This window comes from Leuresthes tenuis, unplaced genomic scaffold, assembly GCF_036924035.1.
Source record: "Leuresthes tenuis unplaced genomic scaffold, fLeuTen1.0.hap1 SCAF_1, whole genome shotgun sequence".
NCBI lineage: Eukaryota > Metazoa > Chordata > Actinopteri > Atheriniformes > Atherinopsidae > Leuresthes > Leuresthes tenuis.
Genome location: NW_027325355.1, coordinates 35,897,721 through 35,925,693, shown reverse-complemented (window position 1 = coordinate 35,925,693; position 27,973 = coordinate 35,897,721). Strand labels below are relative to the sequence as shown.

The window sequence follows — 27,973 nt, the reverse complement described above, 5'->3', positions numbered from 1 at the left end:
TGACCTTTAACCTTTAACATGCTAACTGAGGCCTGTAGAGTCTGAGATGTAGCTCTGGGCTTTTTCACCTTGGGGTGACCTTTAACCTTTAGCATGCTAACTGAGGCCTGTAGAGTCTGAGATGTAGCTCTGGGCTTTTTCACCTTGGGGTGACCTTTAACCTTTAACATGCTAACTGAGGCCTGTAGAGTCTGAGATGTAGCTCTGGGCTTCTTCACCTTGGGGTGACCTTTAACCTTTAGCATGCTAACTGAGGCCTGTAGAGTCTGAGATGTAGCTCTGGGCGTTTTCACTTTGGGGTGACCTTTAACCTTTAACATGCTAACTGAGGCCTGTAGAGTCTGAGATGTAGCTCTGGGCTTTTTCACCTTGGGGTGACCTTTAACCTTTAGCATGCTAACTGAGGCCTGTAGAGTCTGAGATGTAGCTCTGGGCTTCTTCACCTTGGGGTGACCTTTAACCTTTAGCATGCTAACTGAGGCCTGTAGAGTCTGAGATGTAGCTCTGGGCTTCTTCACCTTGGGGTGACCTTTAACCTTTAACATGCTAACTGAGGCCTGTAGAGTCTGAGATGTAGCTCTGGGCTTCTTCACCTTGGGGTGACCTTTAACCTTTAACATGCTAACTGAGGCCTGGAGAGTCTGAGATGTAGCTCTGGGCTTCTTCACCTTGGGGTGACCTTGCTGGGACGTCCACTCCTGGGAAGATTGACAGCTGTCCTGAATGTTTTCCACTTGTGAATAATCTTTCTCTCTGTAGAATGATGGACTCCAGATAGTCTGGAAATGGCCTTATAACCCTTCCCAGACTGATGGGCAGCAGCAGCTGCTTCTCTGAGATCATTGCTGGTGTCTTTCCTCCTTGGCATCGTGTTAAACTGACAGAACTCCTGCTTTTATAGAGCTGCTCACACTGACTGAGGATCAGTTAATCAGAGCATTGATCAGTTAATCAGAGCATTGATCAGTTAATCAGAGCATTGATCAGCAGCTCCTGGCTGCTTCTTACTGTGGAAGGTCACATGTCATGTGTTGTTAACACTTGATCTGCAGTCATGGAGGACGTTGTATCTTATTAAAATGTAATTATTTACTCATTAACTTCAACTTATTTAGACAAAACCACCATAATTCTTCTTCTACCTGTGTGATATGTCTGTAAAAACAGCGTAACAGCAGAAGAAGAAGTTCCTGGTTCTAATACGGTCCTGTAACTGCATGCAGTACCAGGTGTTTCCACTTAGAGGTGCTGTGGTGTTAGAAACTGAAGCTCACAGCACAGTGTTGAGGCAACATATTGTTCAACCACCTTGATCAACATCTGGCTCAGCTGGAGAACCAGAGAACGAAGAGAAATGATGGCATGGAAGGACCGAGCTGCACTGGAAGCATTTTTACCGAACTGACTTTGTTCCAATTCTTCTTCAGATGTTTCACAGAAAAAGATTAAAAATAGCAGAAATATCACATCTCTTGTAAACTTATCTGAAACCGTAAAGTTCTGACTTAAAAAATGAAATAAACACATAAATGTAATGATTTCAGTAAATATTCAGCATTTCACAGTCGGACGGCTTTCTGGATTTAAAAATAAAATCACATGAACTGCTGCTCCAGAGGAAAATGTGAATGTTGCCAAACGCAAACACCTCAGAGGCAGTTTCTTCTTCTCAAGACATTGATATTACCTGTTAATGGGCTGGTAGAGGTGGGGTGTTTATGGAAGTAAACGCACAGCAGCCAGCATGAAGAGAGGCGCTAAGATCTCACATTTCCCATGATGATCAGTGGAAGAAAGGTCAAAACTCCCTCCTCTTTTCTCTCAACTTGCTCATCCCACATCCTTAATGTCTTGTTCTGTAAATTAGGGGCTTTGAAAAGCTCAAACAGCTGCTCCCCCATGTAAGCAACTTCCCGTTGTCATGGTAATTCATCATCACAGATGTTAAAAAGTACCAGAATTACCAGGATAGTTTCCTCATTAAAACCGCCTCATTTGAATATCTTAAGATACAAAGACTATATAACCATAAATATGTTAATAAACTGCTCCGAGGGTGATGACAAATATGCAGAGTTACCCAATCACATGAGTGGTGATTACAGGAAGAGAAAGGAGCCTCTGGCCAGAGGCAACAGATATTTCAAAAGGTTTGTGAAGTGAGTTGGCTTAAAGTAACACGAGAAGATTTCAGGTTCGGGGGGTAACACCACTGCCATAAAAACAAATCTCTGCTGAACCCAGAACACGCACAGCCACATGTTGAAGAGGTCACAAAGACGCCTTCAAATCGTAAAGCAGAACTATGTGGTGCAGAAACCAAAGTCTCAAAGGTCAAAGTAGTCCTAAACGAGTCAGAAACACATAGTTTAAAGGTTCACAAACTTCAAGAGTGCTGCTTTAAATAATGTAGAGCACAAATAATTCATTCGATTAATTATGTTTAATTCTTTTATCATTTCTTTTTTGTTCAAGAGCAACGAAGCTCCATTTATTTAGTGCAAAAACACAAAGACCTGAAAATCAGCCCCAGCGTGAGTTCTTCTTTCAAAAAGGATCGATTTTATGAAAAGAAAACACTTCCAAGAAGTCTCCTGGTTTTATTTTGAAGTCTCGCACCGGAAACGCGATTGATAATTTAGTGTAATTTGACACTGACACTGAGAGTGGGGCGCGCGAACGGCAGAGAAAGAGAAGAAGAGAGGAAGGCAGGAAAAAAGGAAAAGAGGAGCGCAGCGGGAGGAGGAAAAGCAGGATAAACCCAGCAGGCAGACGGCTGGACCAAGAAGAAAGAAAAGGAAGCGGGAATAAGCCGCCAGATGCGCGTGCGGCACCCTGAGGAATGTTCCCGCTCGTGGAGGAAATGTTGTGTTTTTTTGCTTTTCTGTTTTGAGGCTGAAATTGTTTGAATGCGATTCGCTGCTGCTGACGGGACTCCACGGAGGCAACACGCGCGCGCACAACACACACTCAGAGTTCAGCCCTGTGCCGGACTGCACGTGCACGCGTGTGAGTGTGTGCGCGTGTCCAGGTGTGAGTGTTTCCGCCTCCAGTTTTCGTCCGCGGCGGTTTCTTGTTAATTTGGCGGTTTTCCAACGGAGTTCTCCCGGCGCGCGGTGCACGTGCTCCGTGCGTCGCCGTTATATCGAGGAGTTCGTGCAATAATTTGTAAGCGGACCGGACCAAAACGGTGTGTCGCGTGTGCACGTACGCGTCCACGCCACCGTCCTGCTGCACGCGGCGGATCGATAAGGATGGATTTATTTCTGTTGATGGTTTTGACCTGATGGATTTAAATCTGGAGAAATAAAAGTGGACCGTTAGAAACTGGATTTAACTCAGCTGGAAAAGAAGGAGGTCAGTTTTAAACGTGTTTTAAATTCAGTTAAATGTCAAATAACATTTATTTTTACTTTAATTGTGATTCTTTTATTTTTGTACTTTGAACCTTTTTTTATTTTGGAAATATGTAATTATGACTTTACTTCCACTCGTTTTCCGTCTTTTATATTAAAACTGATCCCAAATGATTGAAATATTCCACTGACAGATGATATTTTTTCTTACATTTACCAACAGTTTGAATCAAAGTCTTGATTCAGTCCTAATTTCTGTTGTTTCCAGGAAAAGACTAAAAATGTTCAAACATAAACCCAGAATCTGAGGCAGAAACAGAGTTTTTCTCAGTTCTCAGCAGCTTTAAAGTGAATCTCTGGTCTGAGCTCCTTTATTCTCCAACACAGCCTGAACCCTCTGAGACAAGCTTTCTGTCATTTCTTTAAGGAGTCTTCAGGAATAGTTCTCCAGGCTTCTTGAAGGACATCCCAAAGCTCTTCTTTGGATGTGGGCTGCCTTTTGTTCCGTTCTCTGTCAGATGATCCCACACTGCTTCAATAATGTTGAGGTCCGGGCTCTGGGGAGGATTCATCCCTCCATAAGACCTGTTGCCACTGATTTTCAGTCCACTTCTTGTGTCATTTGGCACAGCTCAGCCTTTTCTCCCTGTTTCCCTTCCTTAAGAACGGCTTCTTGACAGCCACCCTTCCATGGAGACCATTTCTGATGAGGCTTGGGCCAACAGTAGATGGATCAGCTGAAGGTCCAGATGCATCTCTCAGGTCCTGTCAGGTCACAGCTGGATTTTTTCCTCTTTCTTAAGGACATCACTTTCAGATCCTGTTCATCTGCTGGAGATAGTTTTTTAGGCCTGACACTTCTTCTTTTGTCCTCCACTTGTCCAGTTTCCTCAAATGTTTTAAGGACACACTGCACACCATGCTGAGATATGCCAAGTTTTCAGCTAATAGCTCTTTGGGAATCACCTTGTTGCTGCAGAAATCCTATTTTCTGTCTGTCAAACTGTGTTTTCTTTGCTGTTTTTCATAGATGCAGCTAAAGAAATGGGAACAAATGATGTGTCTTTGTGACAGGCTGCTGGTAACAAAGTGCCTAAAGATCCAGTTTAAAACGGCTTCTTTGCTAAGTTGTCTGTTCTGTGTCGACACAACACTGGTTCATCCCTTGAGTTAGGAGCCTTTTTTCTGCCTGAAGGGTTCAGAGGTCAGAGTTCAGTGGCTGAACAAAGAAAAAACACTGAAAATGCTCAGGAACAAGGACTGAAGATGAGGGAAAAAGCTCTTACTGTGGTTAGAAGGTGACTCCAGTACCCAATACTGCCAGCACTCCCTACTGAATTCCTCGGGGAGCATTTTATGGCTCATAAGCCTTCTCCAAGTCCACAAACACATGATGGTTAAACTCATGATCCCTCAGTTACTCTGTGAGGGTAAAGATCAGCTCCTGTTACACGATCTGGGAGAAAACCAGACTGTTCCTCATGAATCTGAGGTTCGACAGCCGGTCGGAGCCTTCTCTCCCTGGAATAAACTTTCCCAGGGAGGCTGAGTAGGGTGAGCCCCATAGATGGAACACATCCCCCCTTTAAAGATGGGAACCACCCCGATCTGCCTCCCCACAGGTTAAATTAGAGGAGTCATCCAAGCCCAGCACCATCAGCATCTCAGGGATTATCTTACTGCCTTTTTAACTTCCTCGGACACCTCGGCCAAAGTGATGGTCAAGCCCCCCCCACGACTCTCCCTTCTCTGTGGACATTTCTTTCCCTTCACTGCCCAACAGTATCCTCAGTTTGAGTCAGCAGTAGGCAGGTAGGGTAACGGGGTCTGGCCTGAGGACCCCTACTTTCATGCAGGGGGCTTGAACCCAGGTCTCCCACATGAAAGGTGGCAATGATACCACTACACTACAGCCCCGATGGTTTGCCAGAACAAATGTTATGTATGCATGCCGATATGTGGCATTGAAAGCTGTGATTGAGTTTCTAATCTGCTTCGTCCTTTGGGGAGTTGAGGTGAAGCTTTGGCATCATTTGCTTGATGGTCCTCTGATTGGCAGCAACCAGGTGTTTTTCATCCTTCCCTGATGGAAAATGTGCAGTTTTTCTTACATTTGTCATGTTTCTGAAACATTTTAGTGAACAGAAGTTGATAATATGCTCTTCGTGCAGAGGGGGGTGGTTGGACCCTCACCCTCACCCACAGCCATCTTATGCACGCCATGAACTCTTTTCCCAGTCCCATCTCGCAGCAGCAGCCTTTTTTAGGGCCTCGATGGCGGAAGACACCGGTGGGAGAACCTGGCAGGAGAGCCGGGGTTCAGGGTCCAGAAAGCTCAGCGTTTATTTAACAAAGAGTTCATGAAAAAGAGTTGACCAAAAACTGCGAGTCGATGGGCAGCACGTGCACAGGGAACCACGTGCACAGCACGTGCACGTGGTTCCCTGTGCTTATGAGGACCTTCCTCTTTAAACTGGGTTCAGTCACTTTGGTAAAACATGTTCACACAAGCATAGACACACACACAGACACGGCCGTCCTTCAGCAGCGTGGCGATAAGACGTGTTGAAATCCCAGCTCGCTGACAGCCACTCTGTCTGTGTGTGTCTGTGTGCAGCAGAATATGTTGAAAACCACACACCAAAGTCCACAAAATCTGACCTGAAAGGAAAAACCCTGAAACTCGTCCAGCTGCTGGATTCAGCCTCAGTGTTCCAGGACCTGAAACAGCAACCTGACTGCGTCTGAACTGCAGAAACGGATTAAAGTCCGTCTTTGTGCCTTTAAGGCAAGTTTCACTGATTGGTTTCAGTTCAGTGGAATAAAAGAGTAGCAGAGAGGAAGCTGTGGGGGAAATCCACAGAGATCGCCTTGAAAGGACCCTGGTGGTGTTTGTAGTTTGGCAAAAGCGCTGCAGGATTATGGCCAATAAAATCAGTTATTCTGCTAATATTAAGGTCACAGCTATCCCCAGACTTTAGAGAAACCAGAGGTTTTCTTCCTCTCCTCTGTGAGCAGAACTCTGCTTCCGTCCGCACTGAGCAGCAGAACCAAACTGATCCAGATAAATCCAGAGCATCTCTGAGAATAAAAAGCTTCCAACAGAATGAACCTGCAGGGCCCTGCTGTCTCTGTTTAAATGATTCAAACCTGCAGAAAACAGAGTCGGTGCTGGTTGGGTTCACTTTGACAACTGGGTTAAGGGTTCAGGGTTAACAGCTAACAGCCATCGGACTGTTTGTTTTCAGATGCTTCAGTAACTCTGCAGGTGATCTGTTCCTGGTTAGCGTCCCTCGCCCTGAATCCAACCAGCTGTTTGGTTCTGACTCCATGCTCTGCTTCCTGCAGCCAAACTGGCAGCTGGTTCCACAGAGAGGGGCCTGATAACTGAAGGCTCTGCCTCCCAGTCTGCTTTTAGGGGCCTGATAACTGAAGGCTCTGCCTCCCATTCTGCTTTTAGGGGCCTGATAACTGAAGGCTCTGCCTCCCATTCTGCTTTTAGGGGCCTGATAACTGAAGGCTCTGCCTCCCATTCTGCTTTTAGGGGCCTGATAACTGAAGGCTCTGCCTCCCATTCTGCTTTTAGGGGCCTGATAACTGAAGGCTCTGCCTCCCATTCTGCTTTTAGGGGCCTGACAACTGAAGGCTCTGCCTCCCATTCTGCTTTTAGGGGCCTGACAACTGAAGGCTCTGCCTCCCATTCTGCTTTTAGGGGCCTGACAACTGAAGGCTCTGCCTCCCATTCTGCTTTTAGGGGCCTGACAACTGAAGGCTCTGCCTCCCATTCTGCTTTTAGGGGCCTGACAACTGAAGGCTCTGCCTCCCATTCTGCTTTTAGGGGCCTGACAACTGAAGGCTCTGCCTCCCATTCTGCTTTTAGGGGCCTGACAACTGAAGGCTCTGCCTCCCATTCTGCTTTTAGGGGCCTGATAACTGAAGGCTCTGCCTCCCATTCTGCTTTTAGGGGCCTGATAACTGAAGGCTCTGCCTCCCATTCTGCTTTTAGGGGCCTGATAACTGAAGGCTCTGCCTCCCATTCTGCTTTTAGGGGCCTGATAACTGAAGGCTCTGCCTCCCATTCTGCTTTTAGGGGCCTGATAACTGAAGGCTCTGCCTCCCATTCTGCTTTTAGGGGCCTGATAACTGAAGGCTCTGCCTCCCATTCTGCTTTTAGGGGCCTGATAACTGAAGGCTCTGCCTCCCATTCTGCTTTTAGGGGCCTGATAACTGAAGGCTCTGCCTCCCATTCTGCTTTTAGGGGCCTGATAACTGAAGGCTCTGCCTCCCATTCTGCTTTTAGGGGCCTGATAACTGAAGGCTCTGCCTCCCATTCTGCTTTTAGGGGCCTGATAACTGAAGGCTCTGCCTCCCATTCTGCTTTTAGGGGCCTGATAACTGAAGGCTCTGCCTCCCATTCTGCTTTTAGGGGCCTGACAACTGAAGGCTCTGCCTCCCATTCTGCTTTTAGGGGCCTGACAACTGAAGGCTCTGCCTCCCATTCTGCTTTTAGGGGCCTGACAACTGAAGGCTCTGCCTCCCATTCTGCTTTTAGGGGCCTGACAACTGAAGGCTCTGCCTCCCATTCTGCTTTTAGGGGCCTGATAACTGAAGGCTCTGCCTCCCATTCTGCTTTTAGGGGCCTGATAACTGAAGGCTCTGCCTCCCATTCTGCTTTTAGGGGCCTGATAACTGAAGGCTCTGCCTCCCATTCTGCTTTTAGGGGCCTGATAACTGAAGGCTCTGCCTCCCATTCTGCTTTTAGGGGCCTGATAACTGAAGGCTCTGCCTCCCATTCTGCTTTTAGGGGCCTGATAACTGAAGGCTCTGCCTCCCATTCTGCTTTTAGGGGCCTGCTAACTGAAGGCTCTGCCTCCCAGTCTGCTTTTAGGGGCCTGCTAACTGAAGGCTCTGCCTCCCATTCTGCTTTTAGGGGCCTGATAACTGAAGGCTCTGCCTCCCATTCTGCTTTTAGGGGCCTGATAACTGAAGGCTCTGCCTCCCATTCTGCTTTTAGGGGCCTGATAACTGAAGGCTCTGCCTCCCATTCTGCTTTTAGGGGCCTGATAACTGAAGGCTCTGCCTCCCATTCTGCTTTTAGGGGCCTGATAACTGAAGGCTCTGCCTCCCATTCTGCTTTTAGGGGCCTGATAACTGAAGGCTCTGCCTCCCATTCTGCTTTTAGGGGCCTGATAACTGAAGGCTCTGCCTCCCATTCTGCTTTTAGGGGCCTGATAACTGAAGGCTCTGCCTCCCATTCTGCTTTTAGGGGCCTGATAACTGAAGGCTCTGCCTCCCATTCTGCTTTTAGGGGCCTGATAACTGAAGGCTCTGCCTCCCATTCTGCTTTTAGGGGCCTGATAACTGAAGGCTCTGCCTCCCATTCTGCTTTTAGGGGCCTGATAACTGAAGGCTCTGCCTCCCATTCTGCTTTTAGGGGCCTGATAACTGAAGGCTCTGCCTCCCATTCTGCTTTTAGGGGCCTGATAACTGAAGGCTCTGCCTCCCATTCTGCTTTTAGGGGCCTGATAACTGAAGGCTCTGCCTCCCATTCTGCTTTTAGGGGCCTGATAACTGAAGGCTCTGCCTCCCATTCTGCTTTTAGGGGCCTGATAACTGAAGGCTCTGCCTCCCAGTCTGCTTTTAGGGGCCTGATAACTGAAGGCTCTGCCTCCCATTCTGCTTTTAGGGGCCTGATAACTGAAGGCTCTGCCTCCCATTCTACTTTCCACTCATGGTTTCCACTAACTGACTGCTGCACTCATGAAGGCGGCCAAGGCTTCTTCCTTCTCTTCCTTTTTCTGATGGAATCAGTTGAGACTTGGATTCAGACAAACCTTTGTGCTCCATTTACAATTTTAAAAGCAATTCAACCCCTCGAATGGTCAGGAGGAATTTACCACCACAGTCGGTCTTTGAGCCTTAAACAGTGCTACGATGCATGGAATGGAAACACGAGTTGGGTTTTAGTTCAGAGAACAAAACGTGTAAAAAAAGATGCTTTCCAGCCGCTCTGGGGCTTGAGTTAAAGATGCTCACAAACCTCAGCGTGGTTTCAGCCTGACCTGCTCTCATGTGGTTTTTCTCTCTCCGTCTGCAGACATGCTGAGCGGCGTCCACGAGTCAGACGCTCCTGTCTGAGGCCGAAACCAGAGGAGGGCGGCTCACAGCATGGTGAGGTTAAAGATCAGGCCTGGGTTTGTTTTTCTCTGCTTCCACCGCAGAACTAAAAATAGATTACTGCACGAGGAGTCAAAGTTCGATAGAGCTCATCCGTGCACGAGGAGTCAAAGTTCGATAGAGCTCATTACTGCACGAGGAGTCAAAGTTCGATAGAGCTCATTAATGCACGAGGAGTCAAAGTTCGATAGAACTCATTACTGCACGAGGAGTCAAAGTTCGATAGAGCTCATTAATGCACGAGGAGTCAAAGTTCGATAGAACTCATTAATGCACGAGGAGTCAAAGTTCGATAGAGCTCATTAATGCACGAGGAGTCAAAGTTCGATAGAGCTCATCCGTGCACGAGGAGTCAAAGTTCGATAGAGCTCATTAATGCACGAGGAGTCAAAGTTCGATAGAGCTCATCCGTGCACGAGGAGTCAAAGTTCGATAGAGCTCATTAATGCACGAGGAGTCAAAGTTCGATAGAGCTCATCCGTGCACGAGGAGTCAAAGTTCGATAGAACTCATTAATGCACGAGGAGTCAAAGTTCGATAGAGCTCATTAATGCACAAGGAGTCAAAGTTCGATAGAACTCATTAATGCACGAGGAGTCAAAGTTCGATAGAGCTCATTAATGCACGAGGAGTCAAAGTTCGATAGAGCTCATTAATGCACGAGGAGTCAAAGTTCGATAGAGCTCATTAATGCACGAGGAGTCAAAGTTCGATAGAACTCATTAATGCACGAGGAGTCAAAGTTCGATAGAGCTCATTAATGCACGAGGAGTCAAAGTTCGATAGAACTCATTAATGCACGAGGAGTCAAAGTTCGTTAGAGCTCATGCGTGCACGAGGAGTCAAAGTTCGATAGAACTCATTAATGCACGAGGAGTCAAAGTTCGATAGAGCTCATTAATGCACGAGGAGTCAAAGTTCGATAGAACTCATTAATGCACAAGGAGTCAAAGTTCGATAGAACTCATTAATGCACGAGGAGTCAAAGTTCGATAGAACTCATTAATGCACGAGGAGTCAAAGTTCGATAGAACACATTAATGCACGAGGAGTCAAAGTTCGATAGAACACATTAATGCACGAGGAGTCAAAGTTCGATAGAACACATTAATGCACGAGGAGTCAAAGTTCGATAGAGCTCATTAATGCACGAGGAGTCAAAGTTCGATAGAGCTCATCCGTGCACGAGGAGTCAAAGTTCGATAGAGCTCATTAATGCACGAGGAGTCAAAGTTCGATAGAACACATTAATGCACGAGGAGTCCAAGTTCGATAGAGCTCATTAATGCACGAGGAGTCAAAGTTGGTTAGAGCTCATTAATGCACGAGGAGTCAAAGTTCGATAGAGCTCATCCGTGCACGAGGAGTCAAAGTTCGTTAGAGCTCATCCGTGCACGAGCAGTCAAAGTTCGTTAGAGCTCATCCGTGCACGAGGAGTCAAAGTTCGATAGAGCTCATTAATGCACGAGGAGTCAAAGTTCGTTAGAGCTCATTAATGCACGAGGAGTCAAAGTTCGATAGAGCTCATTAATGCACGAGGAGTCAAAGTTCGATAGAGCTCATTAATGCACGAGGAGTCAAAGTTGGTTAGAGCTCATTAATGCACAAGGAGTCAAAGTTTGATAGAGCTCATCCGTGCACGAAGAGTCAAAGTTCGTTAGAGCTCATGCGTGCACGAGGAGTCAAAGTTCGTTAGAGCTCATGCGTGCACGAGGAATCAGAGTTCGATAGAGCTCATCCGTGCACGAGGAGTCAGAGTTCGATAGAGCTCATGCGTGCACGAGGAGTCAAAGTTGGTTAGAGCTCATCCGTGCACGAGGAGTCAAAGTTCGTTAGAGCTCATCCTTCCATTCGGAGTCAAAGTTCGTTAGAGCTCATCCGTCCATTCGGAGTCAAAGTTTGTTAGAGCTCATCCGTGCATTCGGAGTCAAAGTTCGTTAGAGCTCATTAATGCACGAGGAGTCAAAGTTCGATAGAGCTCATGCGTGCACGAGGAGTCAAAGTTCGTTAGAGCTCATGCGTGCACGAGGAGTCAAAGTTCGTTAGAGCTCATGCGTGCACGAGGAGTCAAAGTTCGTTAGAGCTCATTAATGCACGAGGAGTCAAAGTTCGATAGAGCTCATGCGTGCACGAGGAGTCAAAGTTGGTTAGAGCTCATTAATGCACGAGGAGTCAAAGTTGGTTAGAGCTCATCCGTGCACGAGGAGTCAAAGTTCGTTAGAGCTCATGCGTGCACGAGGAGTCAAAGTTGGTTAGAGCTCATTAATGCACGAGGAGTCAAAGTTCGATAGAACACATTAATGCACGAGGAGTCAAAGTTCGATAGAGCTCATTAATGCACGAGGAGTCAAAGTTCGATAGAGCTCATCCGTGCAAGAGGAGTCAAAGTTCGATAGAGCTCATTAATGCACGAGGAGTCAAAGTTCGATAGAACACATTAATGCACGAGGAGTCAAAGTTCGATAGAGCTCATTAATGCACGAGGAGTCAAAGTTCGATAGAGCTCATTAATGCACGAGGAGTCAAAGTTGGTTAGAGCTCATTAATGCACGAGGAGTCAAAGTTCGATAGAGCTCATCCGTGCACGAGGAGTCAAAGTTCGATAGAGCTCATCCGTGCACGAGGAGTCAAAGTTCATTAGAGCTCATCCGTGCACGAGGAGTCAAAGTTCGTTAGAGCTCATCCGTGCACGAGGAGTCAAAGTTCGATAGAGCTCATTAATGCACGAGGAGTCAAAGTTCGTTAGAGCTCATCCGTGCACGAGGAGTCAAAGTTCGATAGAGCTCATTAATGCACGAGGAGTCAAAGTTCGTTAGAGCTCATTAATGCACGAGGAGTCAAAGTTCGTTAGAGCTCATTAATGCACGAGGAGTCAAAGTTCGATAGAGCTCATTAATGCACGAGGAGTCAAAGTTCGATAGAGCTCATTAATGCACGAGGAGTCAAAGTTGGTTAGAGCTCATTAATGCACAAGGAGTCAAAGTTTGATAGAGCTCATCCGTGCACGAAGAGTCAAAGTTCGTTAGAGCTCATGCGTGCACGAGGAGTCAAAGTTCGTTAGAGCTCATGCGTGCACGAGGAATCAGAGTTCGATAGAGCTCATCCGTGCACGAGGAGTCAGAGTTCGATAGAGCTCATGCGTGCACGAGGAGTCAAAGTTGGTTAGAGCTCATCCGTGCACGAGGAGTCAAAGTTCGTTAGAGCTCATCCTTCCATTCGGAGTCAAAGTTCGTTAGAGCTCATCCGTCCATTCGGAGTCAAAGTTTGTTAGAGCTCATCCGTGCATTCGGAGTCAAAGTTCGTTAGAGCTCATTAATGCACGAGGAGTCAAAGTTCGATAGAGCTCATGCGTGCACGAGGAGTCAAAGTTCGTTAGAGCTCATGCGTGCACGAGGAGTCAAAGTTCGTTAGAGCTCATGCGTGCACGAGGAGTCAAAGTTCGTTAGAGCTCATTAATGCACGAGGAGTCAAAGTTCGATAGAGCTCATGCGTGCACGAGGAGTCAAAGTTGGTTAGAGCTCATTAATGCACGAGGAGTCAAAGTTGGTTAGAGCTCATCCGTGCACGAGGAGTCAAAGTTCGTTAGAGCTCATGCGTGCACGAGGAGTCAAAGTTGGTTAGAGCTCATTAATGCACGAGGAGTCAAAGTTCGATAGAACACATTAATGCACGAGGAGTCAAAGTTCGATAGAGCTCATTAATGCACGAGGAGTCAAAGTTCGATAGAGCTCATCCGTGCAAGAGGAGTCAAAGTTCGATAGAGCTCATTAATGCACGAGGAGTCAAAGTTCGATAGAACACATTAATGCACGAGGAGTCAAAGTTCGATAGAGCTCATTAATGCACGAGGAGTCAAAGTTCGATAGAGCTCATTAATGCACGAGGAGTCAAAGTTGGTTAGAGCTCATTAATGCACGAGGAGTCAAAGTTCGATAGAGCTCATCCGTGCACGAGGAGTCAAAGTTCGATAGAGCTCATCCGTGCACGAGGAGTCAAAGTTCATTAGAGCTCATCCGTGCACGAGGAGTCAAAGTTCGTTAGAGCTCATCCGTGCACGAGGAGTCAAAGTTCGATAGAGCTCATTAATGCACGAGGAGTCAAAGTTCGTTAGAGCTCATCCGTGCACGAGGAGTCAAAGTTCGATAGAGCTCATTAATGCACGAGGAGTCAAAGTTCGTTAGAGCTCATTAATGCACGAGGAGTCAAAGTTGGTTAGAGCTCATTCGTGCACGAGGAGTCAAAGTTCGATAGAGCTCATTAATGCACGAGGAGTCAAAGTTCGTTAGAGCTCATTAATGCACGAGGAGTCAAAGTTCGTTAGAGCTCATCCGTGCACGAGGAGTCAAAGTTCGTTAGAGCTCATGCGTGCATTCGGAGTCAAAGTTCGCTAGAGCTCATGCGTGCACGAGGAGTCAAAGTTGGTTAGAGCTCATCCGTGCACGAGGAGTCAAAGTTCGTTAGAGCTCATCCGTGCATTCGGAGTCAAAGTTCGTTAGAGCTCATTAATGCACGAGGAGTCAAAGTTCGATAGAGCTCATGCGTGCACGAGGAGTCAAAGTTCGTTAGAGCTCATGCGTGCACGAGGAGTCAAAGTTCGTTAGAGCTCATTAATGCACGAGGAGTCAAAGTTCGATATAGCTCATGCGTGCACGAGGAGTCAAAGTTCGTTAGAGCTCATTAATGCACGAGGAGTCAAAGTTCGTTAGAGCTCATTAATGCACGAGGAGTCAAAGTTCGTTAGAGCTCATCCGTGCACGAGGAGTCAAAGTTCGATAGAGCTCATCCGTGCACGAGGAGTCAAAGTTCGATAGAACTCATTAATGCACGAGGAGTCAAAGTTCGTTAGAGCTCATTCGTGCACGAGGAGTCAAAGTTCGATAGAGCTCATTAATGCACGAGGAGTCAAAGTTCGATAGAACACATTAATGCACGAGGAGTCAAAGTTCGATAGAACTCATTAATGCACGAGGAGTCAAAGTTGGTTAGAGCTCATTAATGCACGAGGAGTCAAAGTTCGATAGAGCTCATCCGTGCACGAGGAGTCAAAGTTCGTTAGAGCTCATCCGTGCACGAGGAGTCAAAGTTCGTTAGAGCTCATCCGTGCACGAGGAGTCAAAGTTCGATAGAGCTCATTAATGCACGAGGAGTCAAAGTTCGTTAGAGCTCATCCGTGCACGAGGAGTCAAAGTTCGATAGAGCTCATTAATGCACGAGGAGTCAAAGTTCGTTAGAGCTCATTAATGCACGAGGAGTCAAAGTTGGTTAGAGCTCATTCGTGCACGAGGAGTCAAAGTTCGATAGAGCTCATTCGTGCACGAGGAGTCAAAGTTCGATAGAGCTCATCCGTGCACGAGGAGTCAAAGTTCGTTAGAGCTCATGCGTGCACGAGGAGTCAAAGTTCGTTAGAGCTCATTAATGCACGAGGAGTCAAAGTTCGATAGAGCTCATTAATGCACGAGGAGTCAAAGTTCGATAGAACACATTAATGCACGAGGAGTCAAAGTTCGATAGAGCTCATTAATGCACGAGGAGTCAAAGTTCGATAGAGCTCATCCGTGCACGAGGAGTCAAAGTTCGATAGAGCTCATTAATGCACGAGGAGTCAAAGTTCGATAGAACACATTAATGCACGAGGAGTCAAAGTTCGATAGAACTCATTAATGCACGAGGAGTCAAAGTTGGTTAGAGCTCATTAATGCACGAGGAGTCAAAGTTCGATAGAGCTCATCCGTGCACGAGGAGTCAAAGTTCGTTAGAGCTCATCCGTGCACGAGGAGTCAAAGTTCGTTAGAGCTCATCCGTGCACGAGGAGTCAAAGTTCGATAGAGCTCATTAATGCACGAGGAGTCAAAGTTCGTTAGAGCTCATCCGTGCACGAGGAGTCAAAGTTCGATAGAGCTCATTAATGCACGAGGAGTCAAAGTTCGTTAGAGCTCATTAATGCACGAGGAGTCAAAGTTGGTTAGAGCTCATTCGTGCACGAGGAGTCAAAGTTCGATAGAGCTCATCCGTGCACGAGGAGTCAGAGTTCGATAGAGCTCATGCGTGCACGAGGAGTCAAAGTTGGTTAGAGCTCATCCGTGCACGAGGAGTCAAAGTTCGTTAGAGCTCATCCGTCCATTCGGAGTCAAAGTTTGTTAGAGCTCATCCGTGCATTCGGAGTCAAAGTTCGTTAGAGCTCATTAATGCACGAGGAGTCAAAGTTCGTTAGAGCTCATTAATGCACGAGGAGTCAAAGTTCGATAGAGCTCATTAATGCACGAGGAGTCAAAGTTCGATAGAGCTCATTAATGCACAAGGAGTCAAAGTTCGATAGAGCTCATCCGTGCACGAAGAGTCAAAGTTCGTTAGAGCTCATGCGTGCACGAGGAGTCAAAGTTCGTTAGAGCTCATGCGTGCACGAGGAGTCAAAGTTCGTTAGAGCTCATGCGTGCACGAGGAATCAGAGTTCGATAGAGCTCATTAATGCACGAGGAGTCAAAGTTCGTTAGAGCTCATCCGTGCACGAGGAGTCAAAGTTCGATAGAGCTCATGCGTGCACGAGGAGTCAAAGTTGGTTAGAGCTCATCCGTGCACGAGGAGTCAAAGTTCGTTAGAGCTCATCCTTCCATTCGGAGTCAAAGTTCGTTAGAGCTCATCCGTCCATTCGGAGTCAAAGTTTGTTAGAGCTCATCCGTGCATTCGGAGTCAAAGTTCGTTAGAGCTCATTAATGCACGAGGAGTCAAAGTTCGATAGAGCTCATGCGTGCACGAGGAGTCAAAGTTCGTTAGAGCTCATGCGTGCACGAGGAGTCAAAGTTCGTTAGAGCTCATTAATGCACGAGGAGTCAAAGTTCGATAGAGCTCATGCGTGCACGAGGAGTCAAAGTTGGTTAGAGCTCATTAATGCACGAGGAGTCAAAGTTCGTTAGAGCTCATCCGTGCACGAGGAGTCAAAGTTCGTTAGAGCTCATGCGTGCACGAGGAGTCAAAGTTGGTTAGAGCTCATTAATGCACGAGGAGTCAAAGTTCGATAGAGCTCATTAATGCACGAGGAGTCAAAGTTCGATAGAACACATTAATGCACGAGGAGTCAAAGTTCGATAGAGCTCATTAATGCACGAGGAGTCAAAGTTCGATAGAGCTCATCCGTGCAAGAGGAGTCAAAGTTCGATAGAGCTCATTAATGCACGAGGAGTCAAAGTTCGATAGAACACATTAATGCACGAGGAGTCAAAGTTCGATAGAGCTCATTAATGCACGAGGAGTCAAAGTTCGATAGAGCTCATTAATGCACGAGGAGTCAAAGTTGGTTAGAGCTCATTAATGCACGAGGAGTCAAAGTTCGATAGAGCTCATCCGTGCACGAGGAGTCAAAGTTCGATAGAGCTCATCCGTGCACGAGGAGTCAAAGTTCATTAGAGCTCATCCGTGCACGAGGAGTCAAAGTTCGTTAGAGCTCATCCGTGCACGAGGAGTCAAAGTTCGATAGAGCTCATTAATGCACGAGGAGTCAAAGTTCGTTAGAGCTCATCCGTGCACGAGGAGTCAAAGTTCGATAGAGCTCATTAATGCACGAGGAGTCAAAGTTCGTTAGAGCTCATTAATGCACGAGGAGTCAAAGTTGGTTAGAGCTCATTCGTGCACGAGGAGTCAAAGTTCGATAGAGCTCATCCGTGCACGAGGAGTCAAAGTTCGTTAGAGCTCATGCGTGCATTCGGAGTCAAAGTTCGCTAGAGCTCATGCGTGCACGAGGAGTCAAAGTTGGTTAGAGCTCATCCGTGCACGAGGAGTCAAAGTTCGTTAGAGCTCATCCGTGCATTCGGAGTCAAAGTTCGTTAGAGCTCATTAATGCACGAGGAGTCAAAGTTCGATAGAGCTCATGCGTGCACGAGGAGTCAAAGTTCGTTAGAGCTCATGCGTGCACGAGGAGTCAAAGTTCGTTAGAGCTCATTAATGCACGAGGAGTCAAAGTTCGATATAGCTCATGCGTGCACGAGGAGTCAAAGTTCGTTAGAGCTCATTAATGCACGAGGAGTCAAAGTTCGTTAGAGCTCATTAATGCACGAGGAGTCAAAGTTCGTTAGAGCTCATCCGTGCACGAGGAGTCAAAGTTCGTTAGAGCTCATGCGTGCACCAGGAGTCAAAGTTCGTTAGAGCTCATTCGTGCACGAGGAGTCAAAGTTCGATAGAGCTCATCCGTGCACGAGGAGTCAAAGTTCGTTAGAGCTCATGCGTGCATTCGGAGTCAATTTTCGCTAGAGCTCATCCGTGCACGAGGAGTCAGAGTTCGATAGAGCTCATGCGTGCACGAGGAGTCAAAGTTGGTTAGAGCTCATCCGTGCACGAGGAGTCAAAGTTCGTTAGAGCTCATCCGTCCATTCGGAGTCAAAGTTCGTTAGAGCTCATCCGTGCATTCGGAGTCAAAGTTCGTTAGAGCTCATTAATGCACGAGGAGTCAAAGTTCGATAGAGCTCATGCGTGCACGAGGAGTCAAAGTTCGTTAGAGCTCATGCGTGCACGAGGAGTCAAAGTTCGATAGAGCTCATGCGTGCACGAGGAGTCAAAGTTCGATAGAGCTCATGCGTGCACGAGGAGTCAAAGTTGGTTAGAGCTCATTAATGCACGAGGAGTCAAAGTTCGATAGAACACATTAATGCACGAGGAGTCAAAGTTCGATAGAGCTCATTAATGCACGAGGAGTCAAAGTTCGATAGAGCTCATCCGTGCACGAGGAGTCAAAGTTCGATAGAGCTCATTAATGCACGAGGAGTCAAAGTTCGATAGAACACATTAATGCACGAGGAGTCAAAGTTCGATAGAACTCATTAATGCACGAGGAGTCAAAGTTGGTTAGAGCTCATTAATGCACGAGGAGTCAAAGTTCGATAGAGCTCATCCGTGCACGAGGAGTCAAAGTTCGTTAGAGCTCATCCGTGCACGAGGAGTCAAAGTTCGTTAGAGCTCATCCGTGCACGAGGAGTCAAAGTTCGATAGAGCTCATTAATGCACGAGGAGTCAAAGTTCGTTAGAGCTCATTAATGCACGAGGAGTCAAAGTTGGTTAGAGCTCATTCGTGCACGAGGAGTCAAAGTTCGATAGAGCTCATTCGTGCACGAGGAGTCAAAGTTCGATAGAGCTCATCCGTGCACGAGGAGTCAAAGTTCGTTAGAGCTCATGCGTGCATTCGGAGTCAAAGTTCGCTAGAGCTCATCCGTGCACGAGGAGTCAGAGTTCGATAGAGCTCATGCGTGCACGAGGAGTCAAAGTTGGTTAGAGCTCATCCGTGCACGAGGAGTCAAAGTTCGTTAGAGCTCATCCGTCCATTCGGAGTCAAAGTTTGTTAGAGCTCATCCGTGCATTCGGAGTCAAAGTTCGTTAGAGCTCATTAATGCACGAGGAGTCAAAGTTCGATAGAGCTCATGCGTGCACGAGGAGTCAAAGTTCGTTAGAGCTCATTAATGCACGAGGAGTCAAAGTTCGTTAGAGCTCATTAATGCACGAGGAGTCAAAGTTCGTTAGAGCTCATCCGTGCACGAGGAGTCAAAGTTCGTTAGAGCTCATCCGTGCACGAGGAGTCAAAGTTCGTTAGAGCTCATTAATGCACGAGGAGTCAAAGTTCGATAGAGCTCATTAATGCACGAGGAGTCAAAGTTGGTTAGAGCTCATGCGTGCACGAGGAGTCAAAGTTCGTTAGAGCTCATTAATGCACGAGGAGTCAAAGTTCGTTAGAGCTCATTAATGCAGGAGGAGTCAAAGTTCGTTAGAGCTCATCCGTGCACGAGGAGTCAAAGTTCGTTAGAGCTCATCCGTGCACGAGGAGTCAAAGTTCGTTAGAGCTCATTAATGCACGAGGAGTCAAAGTTGGTTAGAGCTCATTAATGCACGAGGAGTCAAAGTTGGTTAGAGCTCATTAATGCACGAGGAGTCAAAGTTAGAGTAATTACGACTCGTCAGAAAAACGTTGATATCTACAATGTTAATCCTAGATAGTCAAACGTAAATAAATTCCATGTTAAATAAATTACTTTACATAGTCGTTGGACATGTGCATAAAGCCATGAATTGTTGACAAAAAATGTTGATAATGGAAAAATACCAACTTTTGTCTCAAAATGCTCAACAAAAAACAAACCCCTCGTATCACGAAATGTTGTGGAATGAAATCACGTCACAAGGTGTCATGCTGTGAAATGTCACAAAGTGCCGTTTTGCACAACATAAACTAAAACGTAAATATCACATCAATAAAAGTTTTATCATTAAATATGTCAAACTGTTACCTTAAAATGTTTGCTCATAAAGTTCCGACCCCACAGCCCCGACCACAGAGCCCCGACCCCAGAGCCCCGACCCCAGAGTCCCGATTCCACGACCCCAGAGTCCCACGATCCCAGAGTCCCGATTCCACGACCCCAGAGTCCCACGATCCCAGAGTCCTGATCCAGTCCTGATTTCTTTCAGACCTTTCTGAAACCTTTAAAGTGTTCTGATCAACAGTTCTGCAGCTTTCTGTAACCTTTAAAGTGTCCTGATCAATAGTTCTGCAGCTTTCTGAAGCTCTTTCACAGTTTTTCTGCTTTTTCCCTCATCTTCAGTCCTTGTTCCTGAGCATTTTCAGAGGAATGTGTTTTTTCTTTGTTCAGCCACTTAACTCTGACCTTTGACCCATTCGGGCAGAAAAAAGGCTCCTAACTCAAGGGATGAACCAGTGTTGTGTCGACACAGAACAGACAACTTAGCAAAGAAGCCATTTTAAACTGGATCTTTAGGCACTTTGTCACAAAGACACATCATTTGTTCCCATTTCTTTAGTTGCATCGATTGCAAAAAATATTGTTTCTGGTCAGCTTTGTTAATTAGCTAAATTAAAATAATAAAATACAACTTTTTTCCCCCCAAATCAGTTTTTCCATTGCTTGAGGTTTGATTCATTTGTAGAATTTTCTACAAAGTTTGTCGGAGGTGCAGATTTCACAAACACTTGATGGTTGTGCGCCGTTTTTATGGTATAACATGAGCTGAAAAAGACTATAATCACACATATCTCGGATGGTTATTCATCATCAGCAATGTTTTAAAACATTTTGAACATCAGGTGGAGCTGAACCATGAAGAGTGATGCCACATTTTACTGGTTGCTGCTTGTTTGTTTCTGTGCATAAAAAGCACACCAAACTCTGTCATTTTCTGTCAGCCACACTTTTCTGTCTCGTTAATTTTCTCTTCACGATGCCTTAAAAACAGAGCAAGGAAGTATCTCCTTGTTCTCCTCCTTGTCATCTCAGGCAGCCACCCAGCTGCCTGGATAATGTCCTAATGCCCCCGCGGCTGATAGCCAATCAGAAACGCTTCACAACGCCGTGCGACAGGAAATTCAATTAGGCTGCTCTTTTACTTCAGTAATGCTCTCCTTGGCTCCTTTTCTACCGTGCTTTTTCTTTGTCTCAGTCTCTTTGTCGGTTCCATTCCTCTGTTTCCTGGATCTGTCGGCAGAGTGAAGGAGTAGCTCCGGGCACTGAGTTCTATCCAGGAAAAGAGAAGAAAATGAAACACCTTCTCTTATCTTTTTGTGCTGCACTGAGATTATTTGAAAACCAAAATCTATCTCCTCTCTTCATCCCCGTTTGTCCTTAAAGGGTAAATTCAACCATGTGGGACTCCAACATTTCTTTCAGAGTATGATAGAAATTGCCATTTTTGTTCAGTCACACATCAGGCTATAGCACTGCTATGTTTTTCTTCACTAAATAAAACTTAATCTTCAACGAAAAACCTAGAATAAGACCTGGTGATGTCACTTCTTGTTTGGTCAGTCTTTTGCCTTCATGGTGGAATCCATCTGAGATGCCGTCGGCCCCCACAGACGACCTTTAAATGCTGATTGGTTCAATGCTGGCTTGAGCAAAGCACCAAAAACCATAAATATCAGTACAGATGAAAAGCTCAGACAACAGCTGCATCTTCATTACTTATTTAACATTCAGTTTCTGTCTATCACAAAGCAGATGTTGGTTCACTTTTCTACAGCAGAGTAAAGCTAAAGGACCAACTCAGCCAAGAGCAGACTCAGACTGTTCCACATATTTATGAGATGGGTTAGTGATATTTGATATTGTGCACTGCCTGGAGAATCTGTTGCATCAGAATCACAAAATGCATCATATATATAAAAATAAATATGATAAATGTCCAGTGAGAAAAAAACTGTCAGAATGTTACTGATGAATAATATTTTTGATCCTTAGTATGGCTCCAAAGGCATCTCAACGGGGTTTCTAAGTCTGGTACCAAGATTTAAGATAATTCAACACCGCATAAATGAATGAATAAATAAATGACTATTTATACAAACCTCTTTGGATTTTAGAACTAAAACAGCAGGTTTGATGGTTTCCAGAAAACTCGGTTTCAGCAGTTATGATGATACTGAATTTACTGGATTTTAACTTTCAGAATCAATCATGAGTCTCCAATTTAGATGTAGCTATCAGCACTGTCTGTACTCACTGAATGGTGCTGACTTTGACTGTCCATGTTGCAGGTGGATGCCAGCGCAGCTCACAGGATGAACCCGCTCGCTGCTCTCAGTATTGACCGCAACAGTCTGGTGGGGGAAAACCCCTGCCCCCACGGAAGAATCTTCTACCCTGGCATTCACCCTCTCACTGCACAAAAGCCCCAAGAGCCTGGCATCTCCCTCCCTCTTGGCTATGACCTCCTGTACAAGCCTGAAGTACCCCTACTGGAGGGCCAGAAATCTGTGAGTGGATATGTTGGACTTTATAAAAGTTCACCTCCGGGGCTGCAGAAGCCCATGCTTGTCCCCACTGTGGAACGGGATGGCCTGGGATTGGACCGCCGAGCCGTGTCCATTGACAAGCAGTCAGAACTCGGCTTGAATGGTGCGGGTAGCTTTCTGAGACTGCCTTGGATTAGGCCATATGCGGATGCTTCAATGTACCCGTTCCTGGACATGGCATATAAGGCCTCCTTCATGTCTCAGCCATCGCCCTTCGTCCAGCAGCAGCTGGCATATCAGTCCTTGTGTGCCGCTGGAAGCAGCGCGCCTGGAGAGGAACGACTCTTCTACATGCCTCCTTATGCTCCTGCTCATATGTCCTCGTCACTGGGCCCTCCTATCAGGATGTCTACAGCCACTGCTGTCCTTTCACCCCACTGCCAGGACAAGGCCTTGCAGGGTCTTGGTTCACAGCTGCACCAAGAACCCTCTGCCTTTGTCACCAATCCTCAGATCCATCAGGAGCCCCAGGTTCACCATGCCGAGCGACAAGATGGCAGCGGCAGTGGAGGAAAGTCCATTAAGACCAGTTCTAAGAATGCTCTCAGTAAAAATGGTGGGGCTCATGTTACCAGCTCAGCAAGTACCTCTGCATTAGATTCCCCTCCAGTTCCCTTAACTCCATGCTCAGTTACCCCACCCCAGCCCCTCAGCAACACAAATGCAGACCTCCAGAAGTCCCTCTACAGGAGCACTTCTACTTCTTTAACCAAACTTTCAGCGTCACATCCCTTCTACCTGAGCTCCCAACATAGCCCTTCCATGCGCTCAGGTGGCAGCAAAACCAAAGATGCCAGCTCAGACAGCAGCAACTCTGGAACCCTCGCTAAAGCATCGCTGGACAAACCTGTACCTCAAAAGGCTTCCAAAAACCCGGGAGGAAAACCTCTGAATTTGTCTGCCAAAGAATTTGAAGAATTTTCAAATGGTTTTCCACCCAAAGCAGAGGCACTGGCCAAGTTGGGCTATTTACCGCCATCACATTACAGACTTGTAGCCGGTCAGGGCCTGCAGCTCAAAGAAGGTCAACCCCCAGTAAAGAAGCAAGATCATGAAGTTATCTGCACTGCATCCTCCACTGTGGTTGCTCCAGATCCTTCCTCAGTTGTTACATCTGACCACAGCAGATGCTCCCAAACTATAAACAATAACTGTGTCGACAGTGTTCAAAATCCACAGCCGGCTCCAGGCTCACCTGGATCCACATCAGGTGAGATAAGCAGTGTTCCCAGTGCGTCATCGGATGAATGTGCTTCTGCAAAATCTCTGTCCCCAAAGCCCAATGCTGAATGGCGACAACTTCCTCCGACTGATTTTGATAAAAACACTCCAAGTAGCAAAGAGGAACCTCGCTCTGAAAAACAGAGCATGGCGCCTGCCAAGCCTGAGGCTCAAGGAAGCCAGTCTGGTTCTCCAGTACAGCCGCAGCCTCACATGGAAATCACCTCCAGACACATGTATGGGGACTCTTACCTCCCTCCAGGCTTAGGTTACACTAACCGCTACATACCATATTCAGTTGCAGAGAATATGTCCGCACAGCAAATGTCAACACATGGTAAAGCATCTCTGTACCCCCATCCACTCTTACTTGGCAGTAGCAGGTTTTACCCGTCTCACATCGCACCAAAACACGTTCTCCCCTATGGGATGCATCCACATCAGAGTGGCCAGGCCCTCACTTCCATTTCAACCTGCCCAGGTCTTAACAACAAAGAACAGCTTGAAAACAGGTCCGTAACCCTGAGAAAAGTCTGGGATGCAGACCTGTTCAGGAACCAAGAAAAGCTTGATGCTGACAGGTCCCACAAGAGCGAGAATGAGACAAACAAATCCATCAAACAAACCTTAAAGGCTTCAGATAAAAGCTGTACAGCTGTCAAAGATGATTTAGTTTGCATTGACCTCGTCCAGGATGTGGCAGATGAGGATGTTTCCACCAGCAAGTGCAGCTCTATATCTATCGGAACTCAAGATTCCCACAAGCATAGCAGCAATGGTGGTAATCTCATCCAGGATAGAGGGCCATGCCCTCAGAAAACCCACCGTCTGGGCAAGAGACCGCACTCTCCTCCTGACCACAGCCCTTTATCACCTCCTAGTTTGCAGGAGATCTCAGAAGAGGAGGAGCCGCTGAGTCCATTCCCAGACACAGAGGAGCAGACGATGTGTTGCGCCCGAACTTCTCCGTGGCAGTTTTCCAGAATTTGTAAAGCTAAGCCATCTGGTGCTGCTGGGGAAGATACTAGTAGTGAAAACAGGGCTACAAGTGAACCTGAACCAGAGGATTCAGGAAAGGAATATGTCAAACCTCAACAAACTGTTTCCAAAAATGGGAGCTCTTTGGTTCCCGTTGGCAGTGAAAGCAGCTCGAGTGACTTAACCAACAGCAACACGGGGGTACAGTGTACTGTCCCCAGGTGTCCGGGCTATGGGGACGACTGTCGTTCTGAAAATACAGGAAGCAGTAGAGAGGGACTGGCATGTGGAGATGGCAGGAATCCTAGAACCCCAACTACAGCAGTCATAAGCTCAAGGTCTCCACTTTGCACCAGCATTAACCCCACATGTAACGGAGATGCAAAGGAAGGACCGTGCTGCAGAAATCTCAGTGTTGGAACTTGTGAATCAAGGATTTTCAGTTGTCCAGTTGGTGGAAATGTGAACCTTATGTCTCCGACCTACAGGACCATCAGTCCCCAGTTCACAAAAGGTGAAAACCACAACGCTGTTCAGCCAAACTGCTGCAGAAGTCCTAAATATGAAGAGAACATTAGTGGAAGTACCCCGGAGAAGGGCCTCACGTCATGTGCAAGTCATAGGGTCCCTTCAGATGGAAACAATGTTCCGTGGGCCCCAGCCTCTCAGAACCTTTCACCTATCAGTGGAGGCTTTAACAGGGTCCATCTTACTTCAGAGGTTAAGAAATACTCCAGTGACTCAGGGCCCATCCTGGACATCGCCAGCTGTGGAGATGGAAGGAAGGACTCGAACACCCAGGATGACGAGGATCCCCTGGCAGATGATGACGAAGGGTCCAGCAAGAACCGGCGCTGTGGCCTCACCAGGCGCATTGCCAACTCGTCCGGCTTTGTGGGAGACCGGTTCAAGTGTGTCACCACGGAGCTTTCAGCAGACGCCAGCAAGCTGGGCAGAGAGCAGAAAGCCCTCCAGGTGAGACATTTCACTCATTCATTCCTTCATTTCTCAGAGAAACGATGATGAGGCAGAGGGGGCAAAGCTAATTTCATCTGGTGGTTTGTTATGTAATGAAACGCCACTGCAGCCTGTTGGAGTTTGATTCCTAACATCGATTTTTCTCAGCTTTCCATCCATTAAAACAACTGAACTCAGTCACTGAAGAGAAGCAGATTTCACTGTGGTCTCATCTCATGGTTTATGTCTGCAGGATGATATTTTAAACTAGATTACTACCAATATTTACAACTTAACTAATACTGGACCAAGGAAGTCAAACAGTCAATAAGCTCTTCTTTTAGGGGGGTTTCATACATTTGTCCTACAAAAAAAGCCTCTAGTTCTATGAAATTCGTTGATTGTCTTCCACATACTGCTCTTTGAGGTCTGTCTGCATATGTTCAGTGGAGTTTGGGTCAATGACTGTGAGAGCTGTGGAAGATCCTTCAGATCGCAGCTCCTGAGGTTGTCCGTTGTACATTTTGAGGTGTGTTTAGGGTCATAATCTTGTCATAGAAGCCATTAGAGAAGCTGTAAGTTTTACTTCCAGAGTTTGCTGCTGTTTGGTTGAGTTAATTCTTCCCTCTGTAGTGAATTCATCTGGGTCTTTGCAGATGTAACCTTAGCCTAAAACATGACCCATCTGCTTGTGCTCAACAGCTGGAAAGACGCTCTTTCCATAGACTGATGGACTTTTGTTTCTTTGCTCATTTCAGTCCTCCTTTAACGTCATCATTCCACTCAACTTGTTGAGTTTATTTCAAACTTCTGATGCTGAATTTGGTGGTGAGGATGCAGAAAAGGCTCTTCTCAATCTTCCTGAAGGTCTTTAAGAGTCAAAAAAGGATTTGAAATGTCTTTCTAGCAACCGTACAGCATTTCTTGGTCATGCACTGCTGTTTGTAGGCCTTTTTTGGGCCGTTATTATGGTCATAGCAATTATTCCATGAGTGGAATTCAGGCTCCAGGAAACAGCTTCAGCTCCAAGCAGCTTCCTGAAAGTTTCTATAGCTTCTTCTGCTTTGTCAGAATCTCTTTTTTCATGTAGCTTAGAAACATTGAAATGACGCCTGAAGGAGCCAAAGTCCCTGGTTTTAAAAGGCCTGTGGGATCATTTCAGAGCTGTTCGAACCTGTTTCTTTGGAACAAAGTCAGCGACTGCTAGAAAGAAAAGGATTCAATCAGTGCTCCAATACTTTGAAATAGTTTTGAAACGACATGAGATTCATGTCGGAGGTCCTTTCCTCCGACTCTTTTGCCCCCTCCAGTGGAGTTGGGGGTCTGGACGGTTGCCGTAGTTTTTCAGGGACTCTGCAGTAATCTGGTAGGCGGAGGCCAGCCGCTGCCTCCCTGCAGATGTCGGGGTGAGCTGAGGTTGGATAACGCTGTGGGGCTTCAGAAGATGGTGGCAGGAAGTGCTTTTTTTCCTTTAATCTTCTTCATGCTGGATATTTAGTCTCCTTCTTTTTCACTCCAAACGCCTTTCTTCTTTCTGCTTCCTGTCACTCCTCCGCCCTCCTCCGCCCTCCTCCGCCCTCCTCCGCCCTCCTACGCCCTCCTCCGCCCTTCTCCGCCCTCCTCCGCCCTCCTCCACCCTCCCCCTCCCTTCTCCGCCCTCCTCCACCCTCCTATGCCCTCCTACGCCCTCCTCCGCCCTCCTCCACCCTCCCCCTCCCTTCTCCGCCCTCATCCACCCTCCTCCGCCCTCCTCCGCCCTCCTCCGCCCTCCTCCGCCCTTCTCCGCCCTCCTCCGCCCTCCTCCACCCTCCCCCTCCCTTCTCCGCCCTCCTCCACCCTCCTATGCCCTCCTACGCCCTCCTCCGCCCTCCTCCACCCTCCCCCTCCCTTCTCCGCCCTCATCCACCCTCCCCCGCCCTCCTCCGCCCTCCTCCACCCTCCCCCTCCCTTCTACGCCCTCCTCCACCCTCCCCCGCCCTCCTCCGCCCTCCTCCACCCTCCCCCTCCCTTCTCCGCCCTCATCCACCCTCCCCCGCCCTCCTCCACCCTCCCCCTCCCTTCTCCGCCCTCATCCACCCTCCCCCGCCCTCCTCCGCCCTCCTCCACCCTTCTCCACCCTCCTCCGCCCTCATCCACCCTCCCCCGCCCTCCTCCACCCTCCCCCTCCCTTCTCCGCCCTCATCCACCCTCCCCCGCCCTCCTCCGCCCTCCTCCGCCCTCCTCCGCCCTCCCCCTCCCTCCTCCGCCCTCCTCCGCCCTCCTCCGCCCTCCTACGCCCTCCTCCGCCCTCCTCCGCCCTCCCCCTCCCTCCTCCGCCCTCCTCCGCCCTCCTACGCCCTCCTCCGCCCTCCTCCGCCCTCCCCCTCCCTCCTCCGCCCTCCTCCGCCCTCCCCCTCCCTTCTCCGCCCTCATCCACCCTCCCCCTCCCTCCTCCACCCTCCTCCGCCCTCCTACGCCCTCCTCCACCCTCCTCCGCCCTCCCCCTCCCTCCTCCGCCCTCCTC

General features: G+C 47.5%; 1 protein-coding gene across 1 annotated transcript in view; it reads left to right on the top strand.

Annotated features, from left to right (window-relative positions):
• Nucleotides 1-2,666: 2,666 nt before the first annotated feature.
• The window catches only part of LOC140288967 (BCL-6 corepressor-like), a 73,844-nt gene continuing 48,537 nt past the window's right edge, over nt 2,667-27,973 (top strand). Inside the window, exons 1-3 of the mRNA XM_072379228.1 lie at nt 2,667-3,357; nt 9,454-9,527; nt 22,057-25,488. Coding sequence (XP_072235329.1) covers nt 9,525-9,527; nt 22,057-25,488 — 3,435 coding nt within the window. The 5' untranslated portion in view covers nt 2,667-3,357; nt 9,454-9,524. The remainder of the gene's footprint in view (nt 3,358-9,453; nt 9,528-22,056; nt 25,489-27,973) is intronic.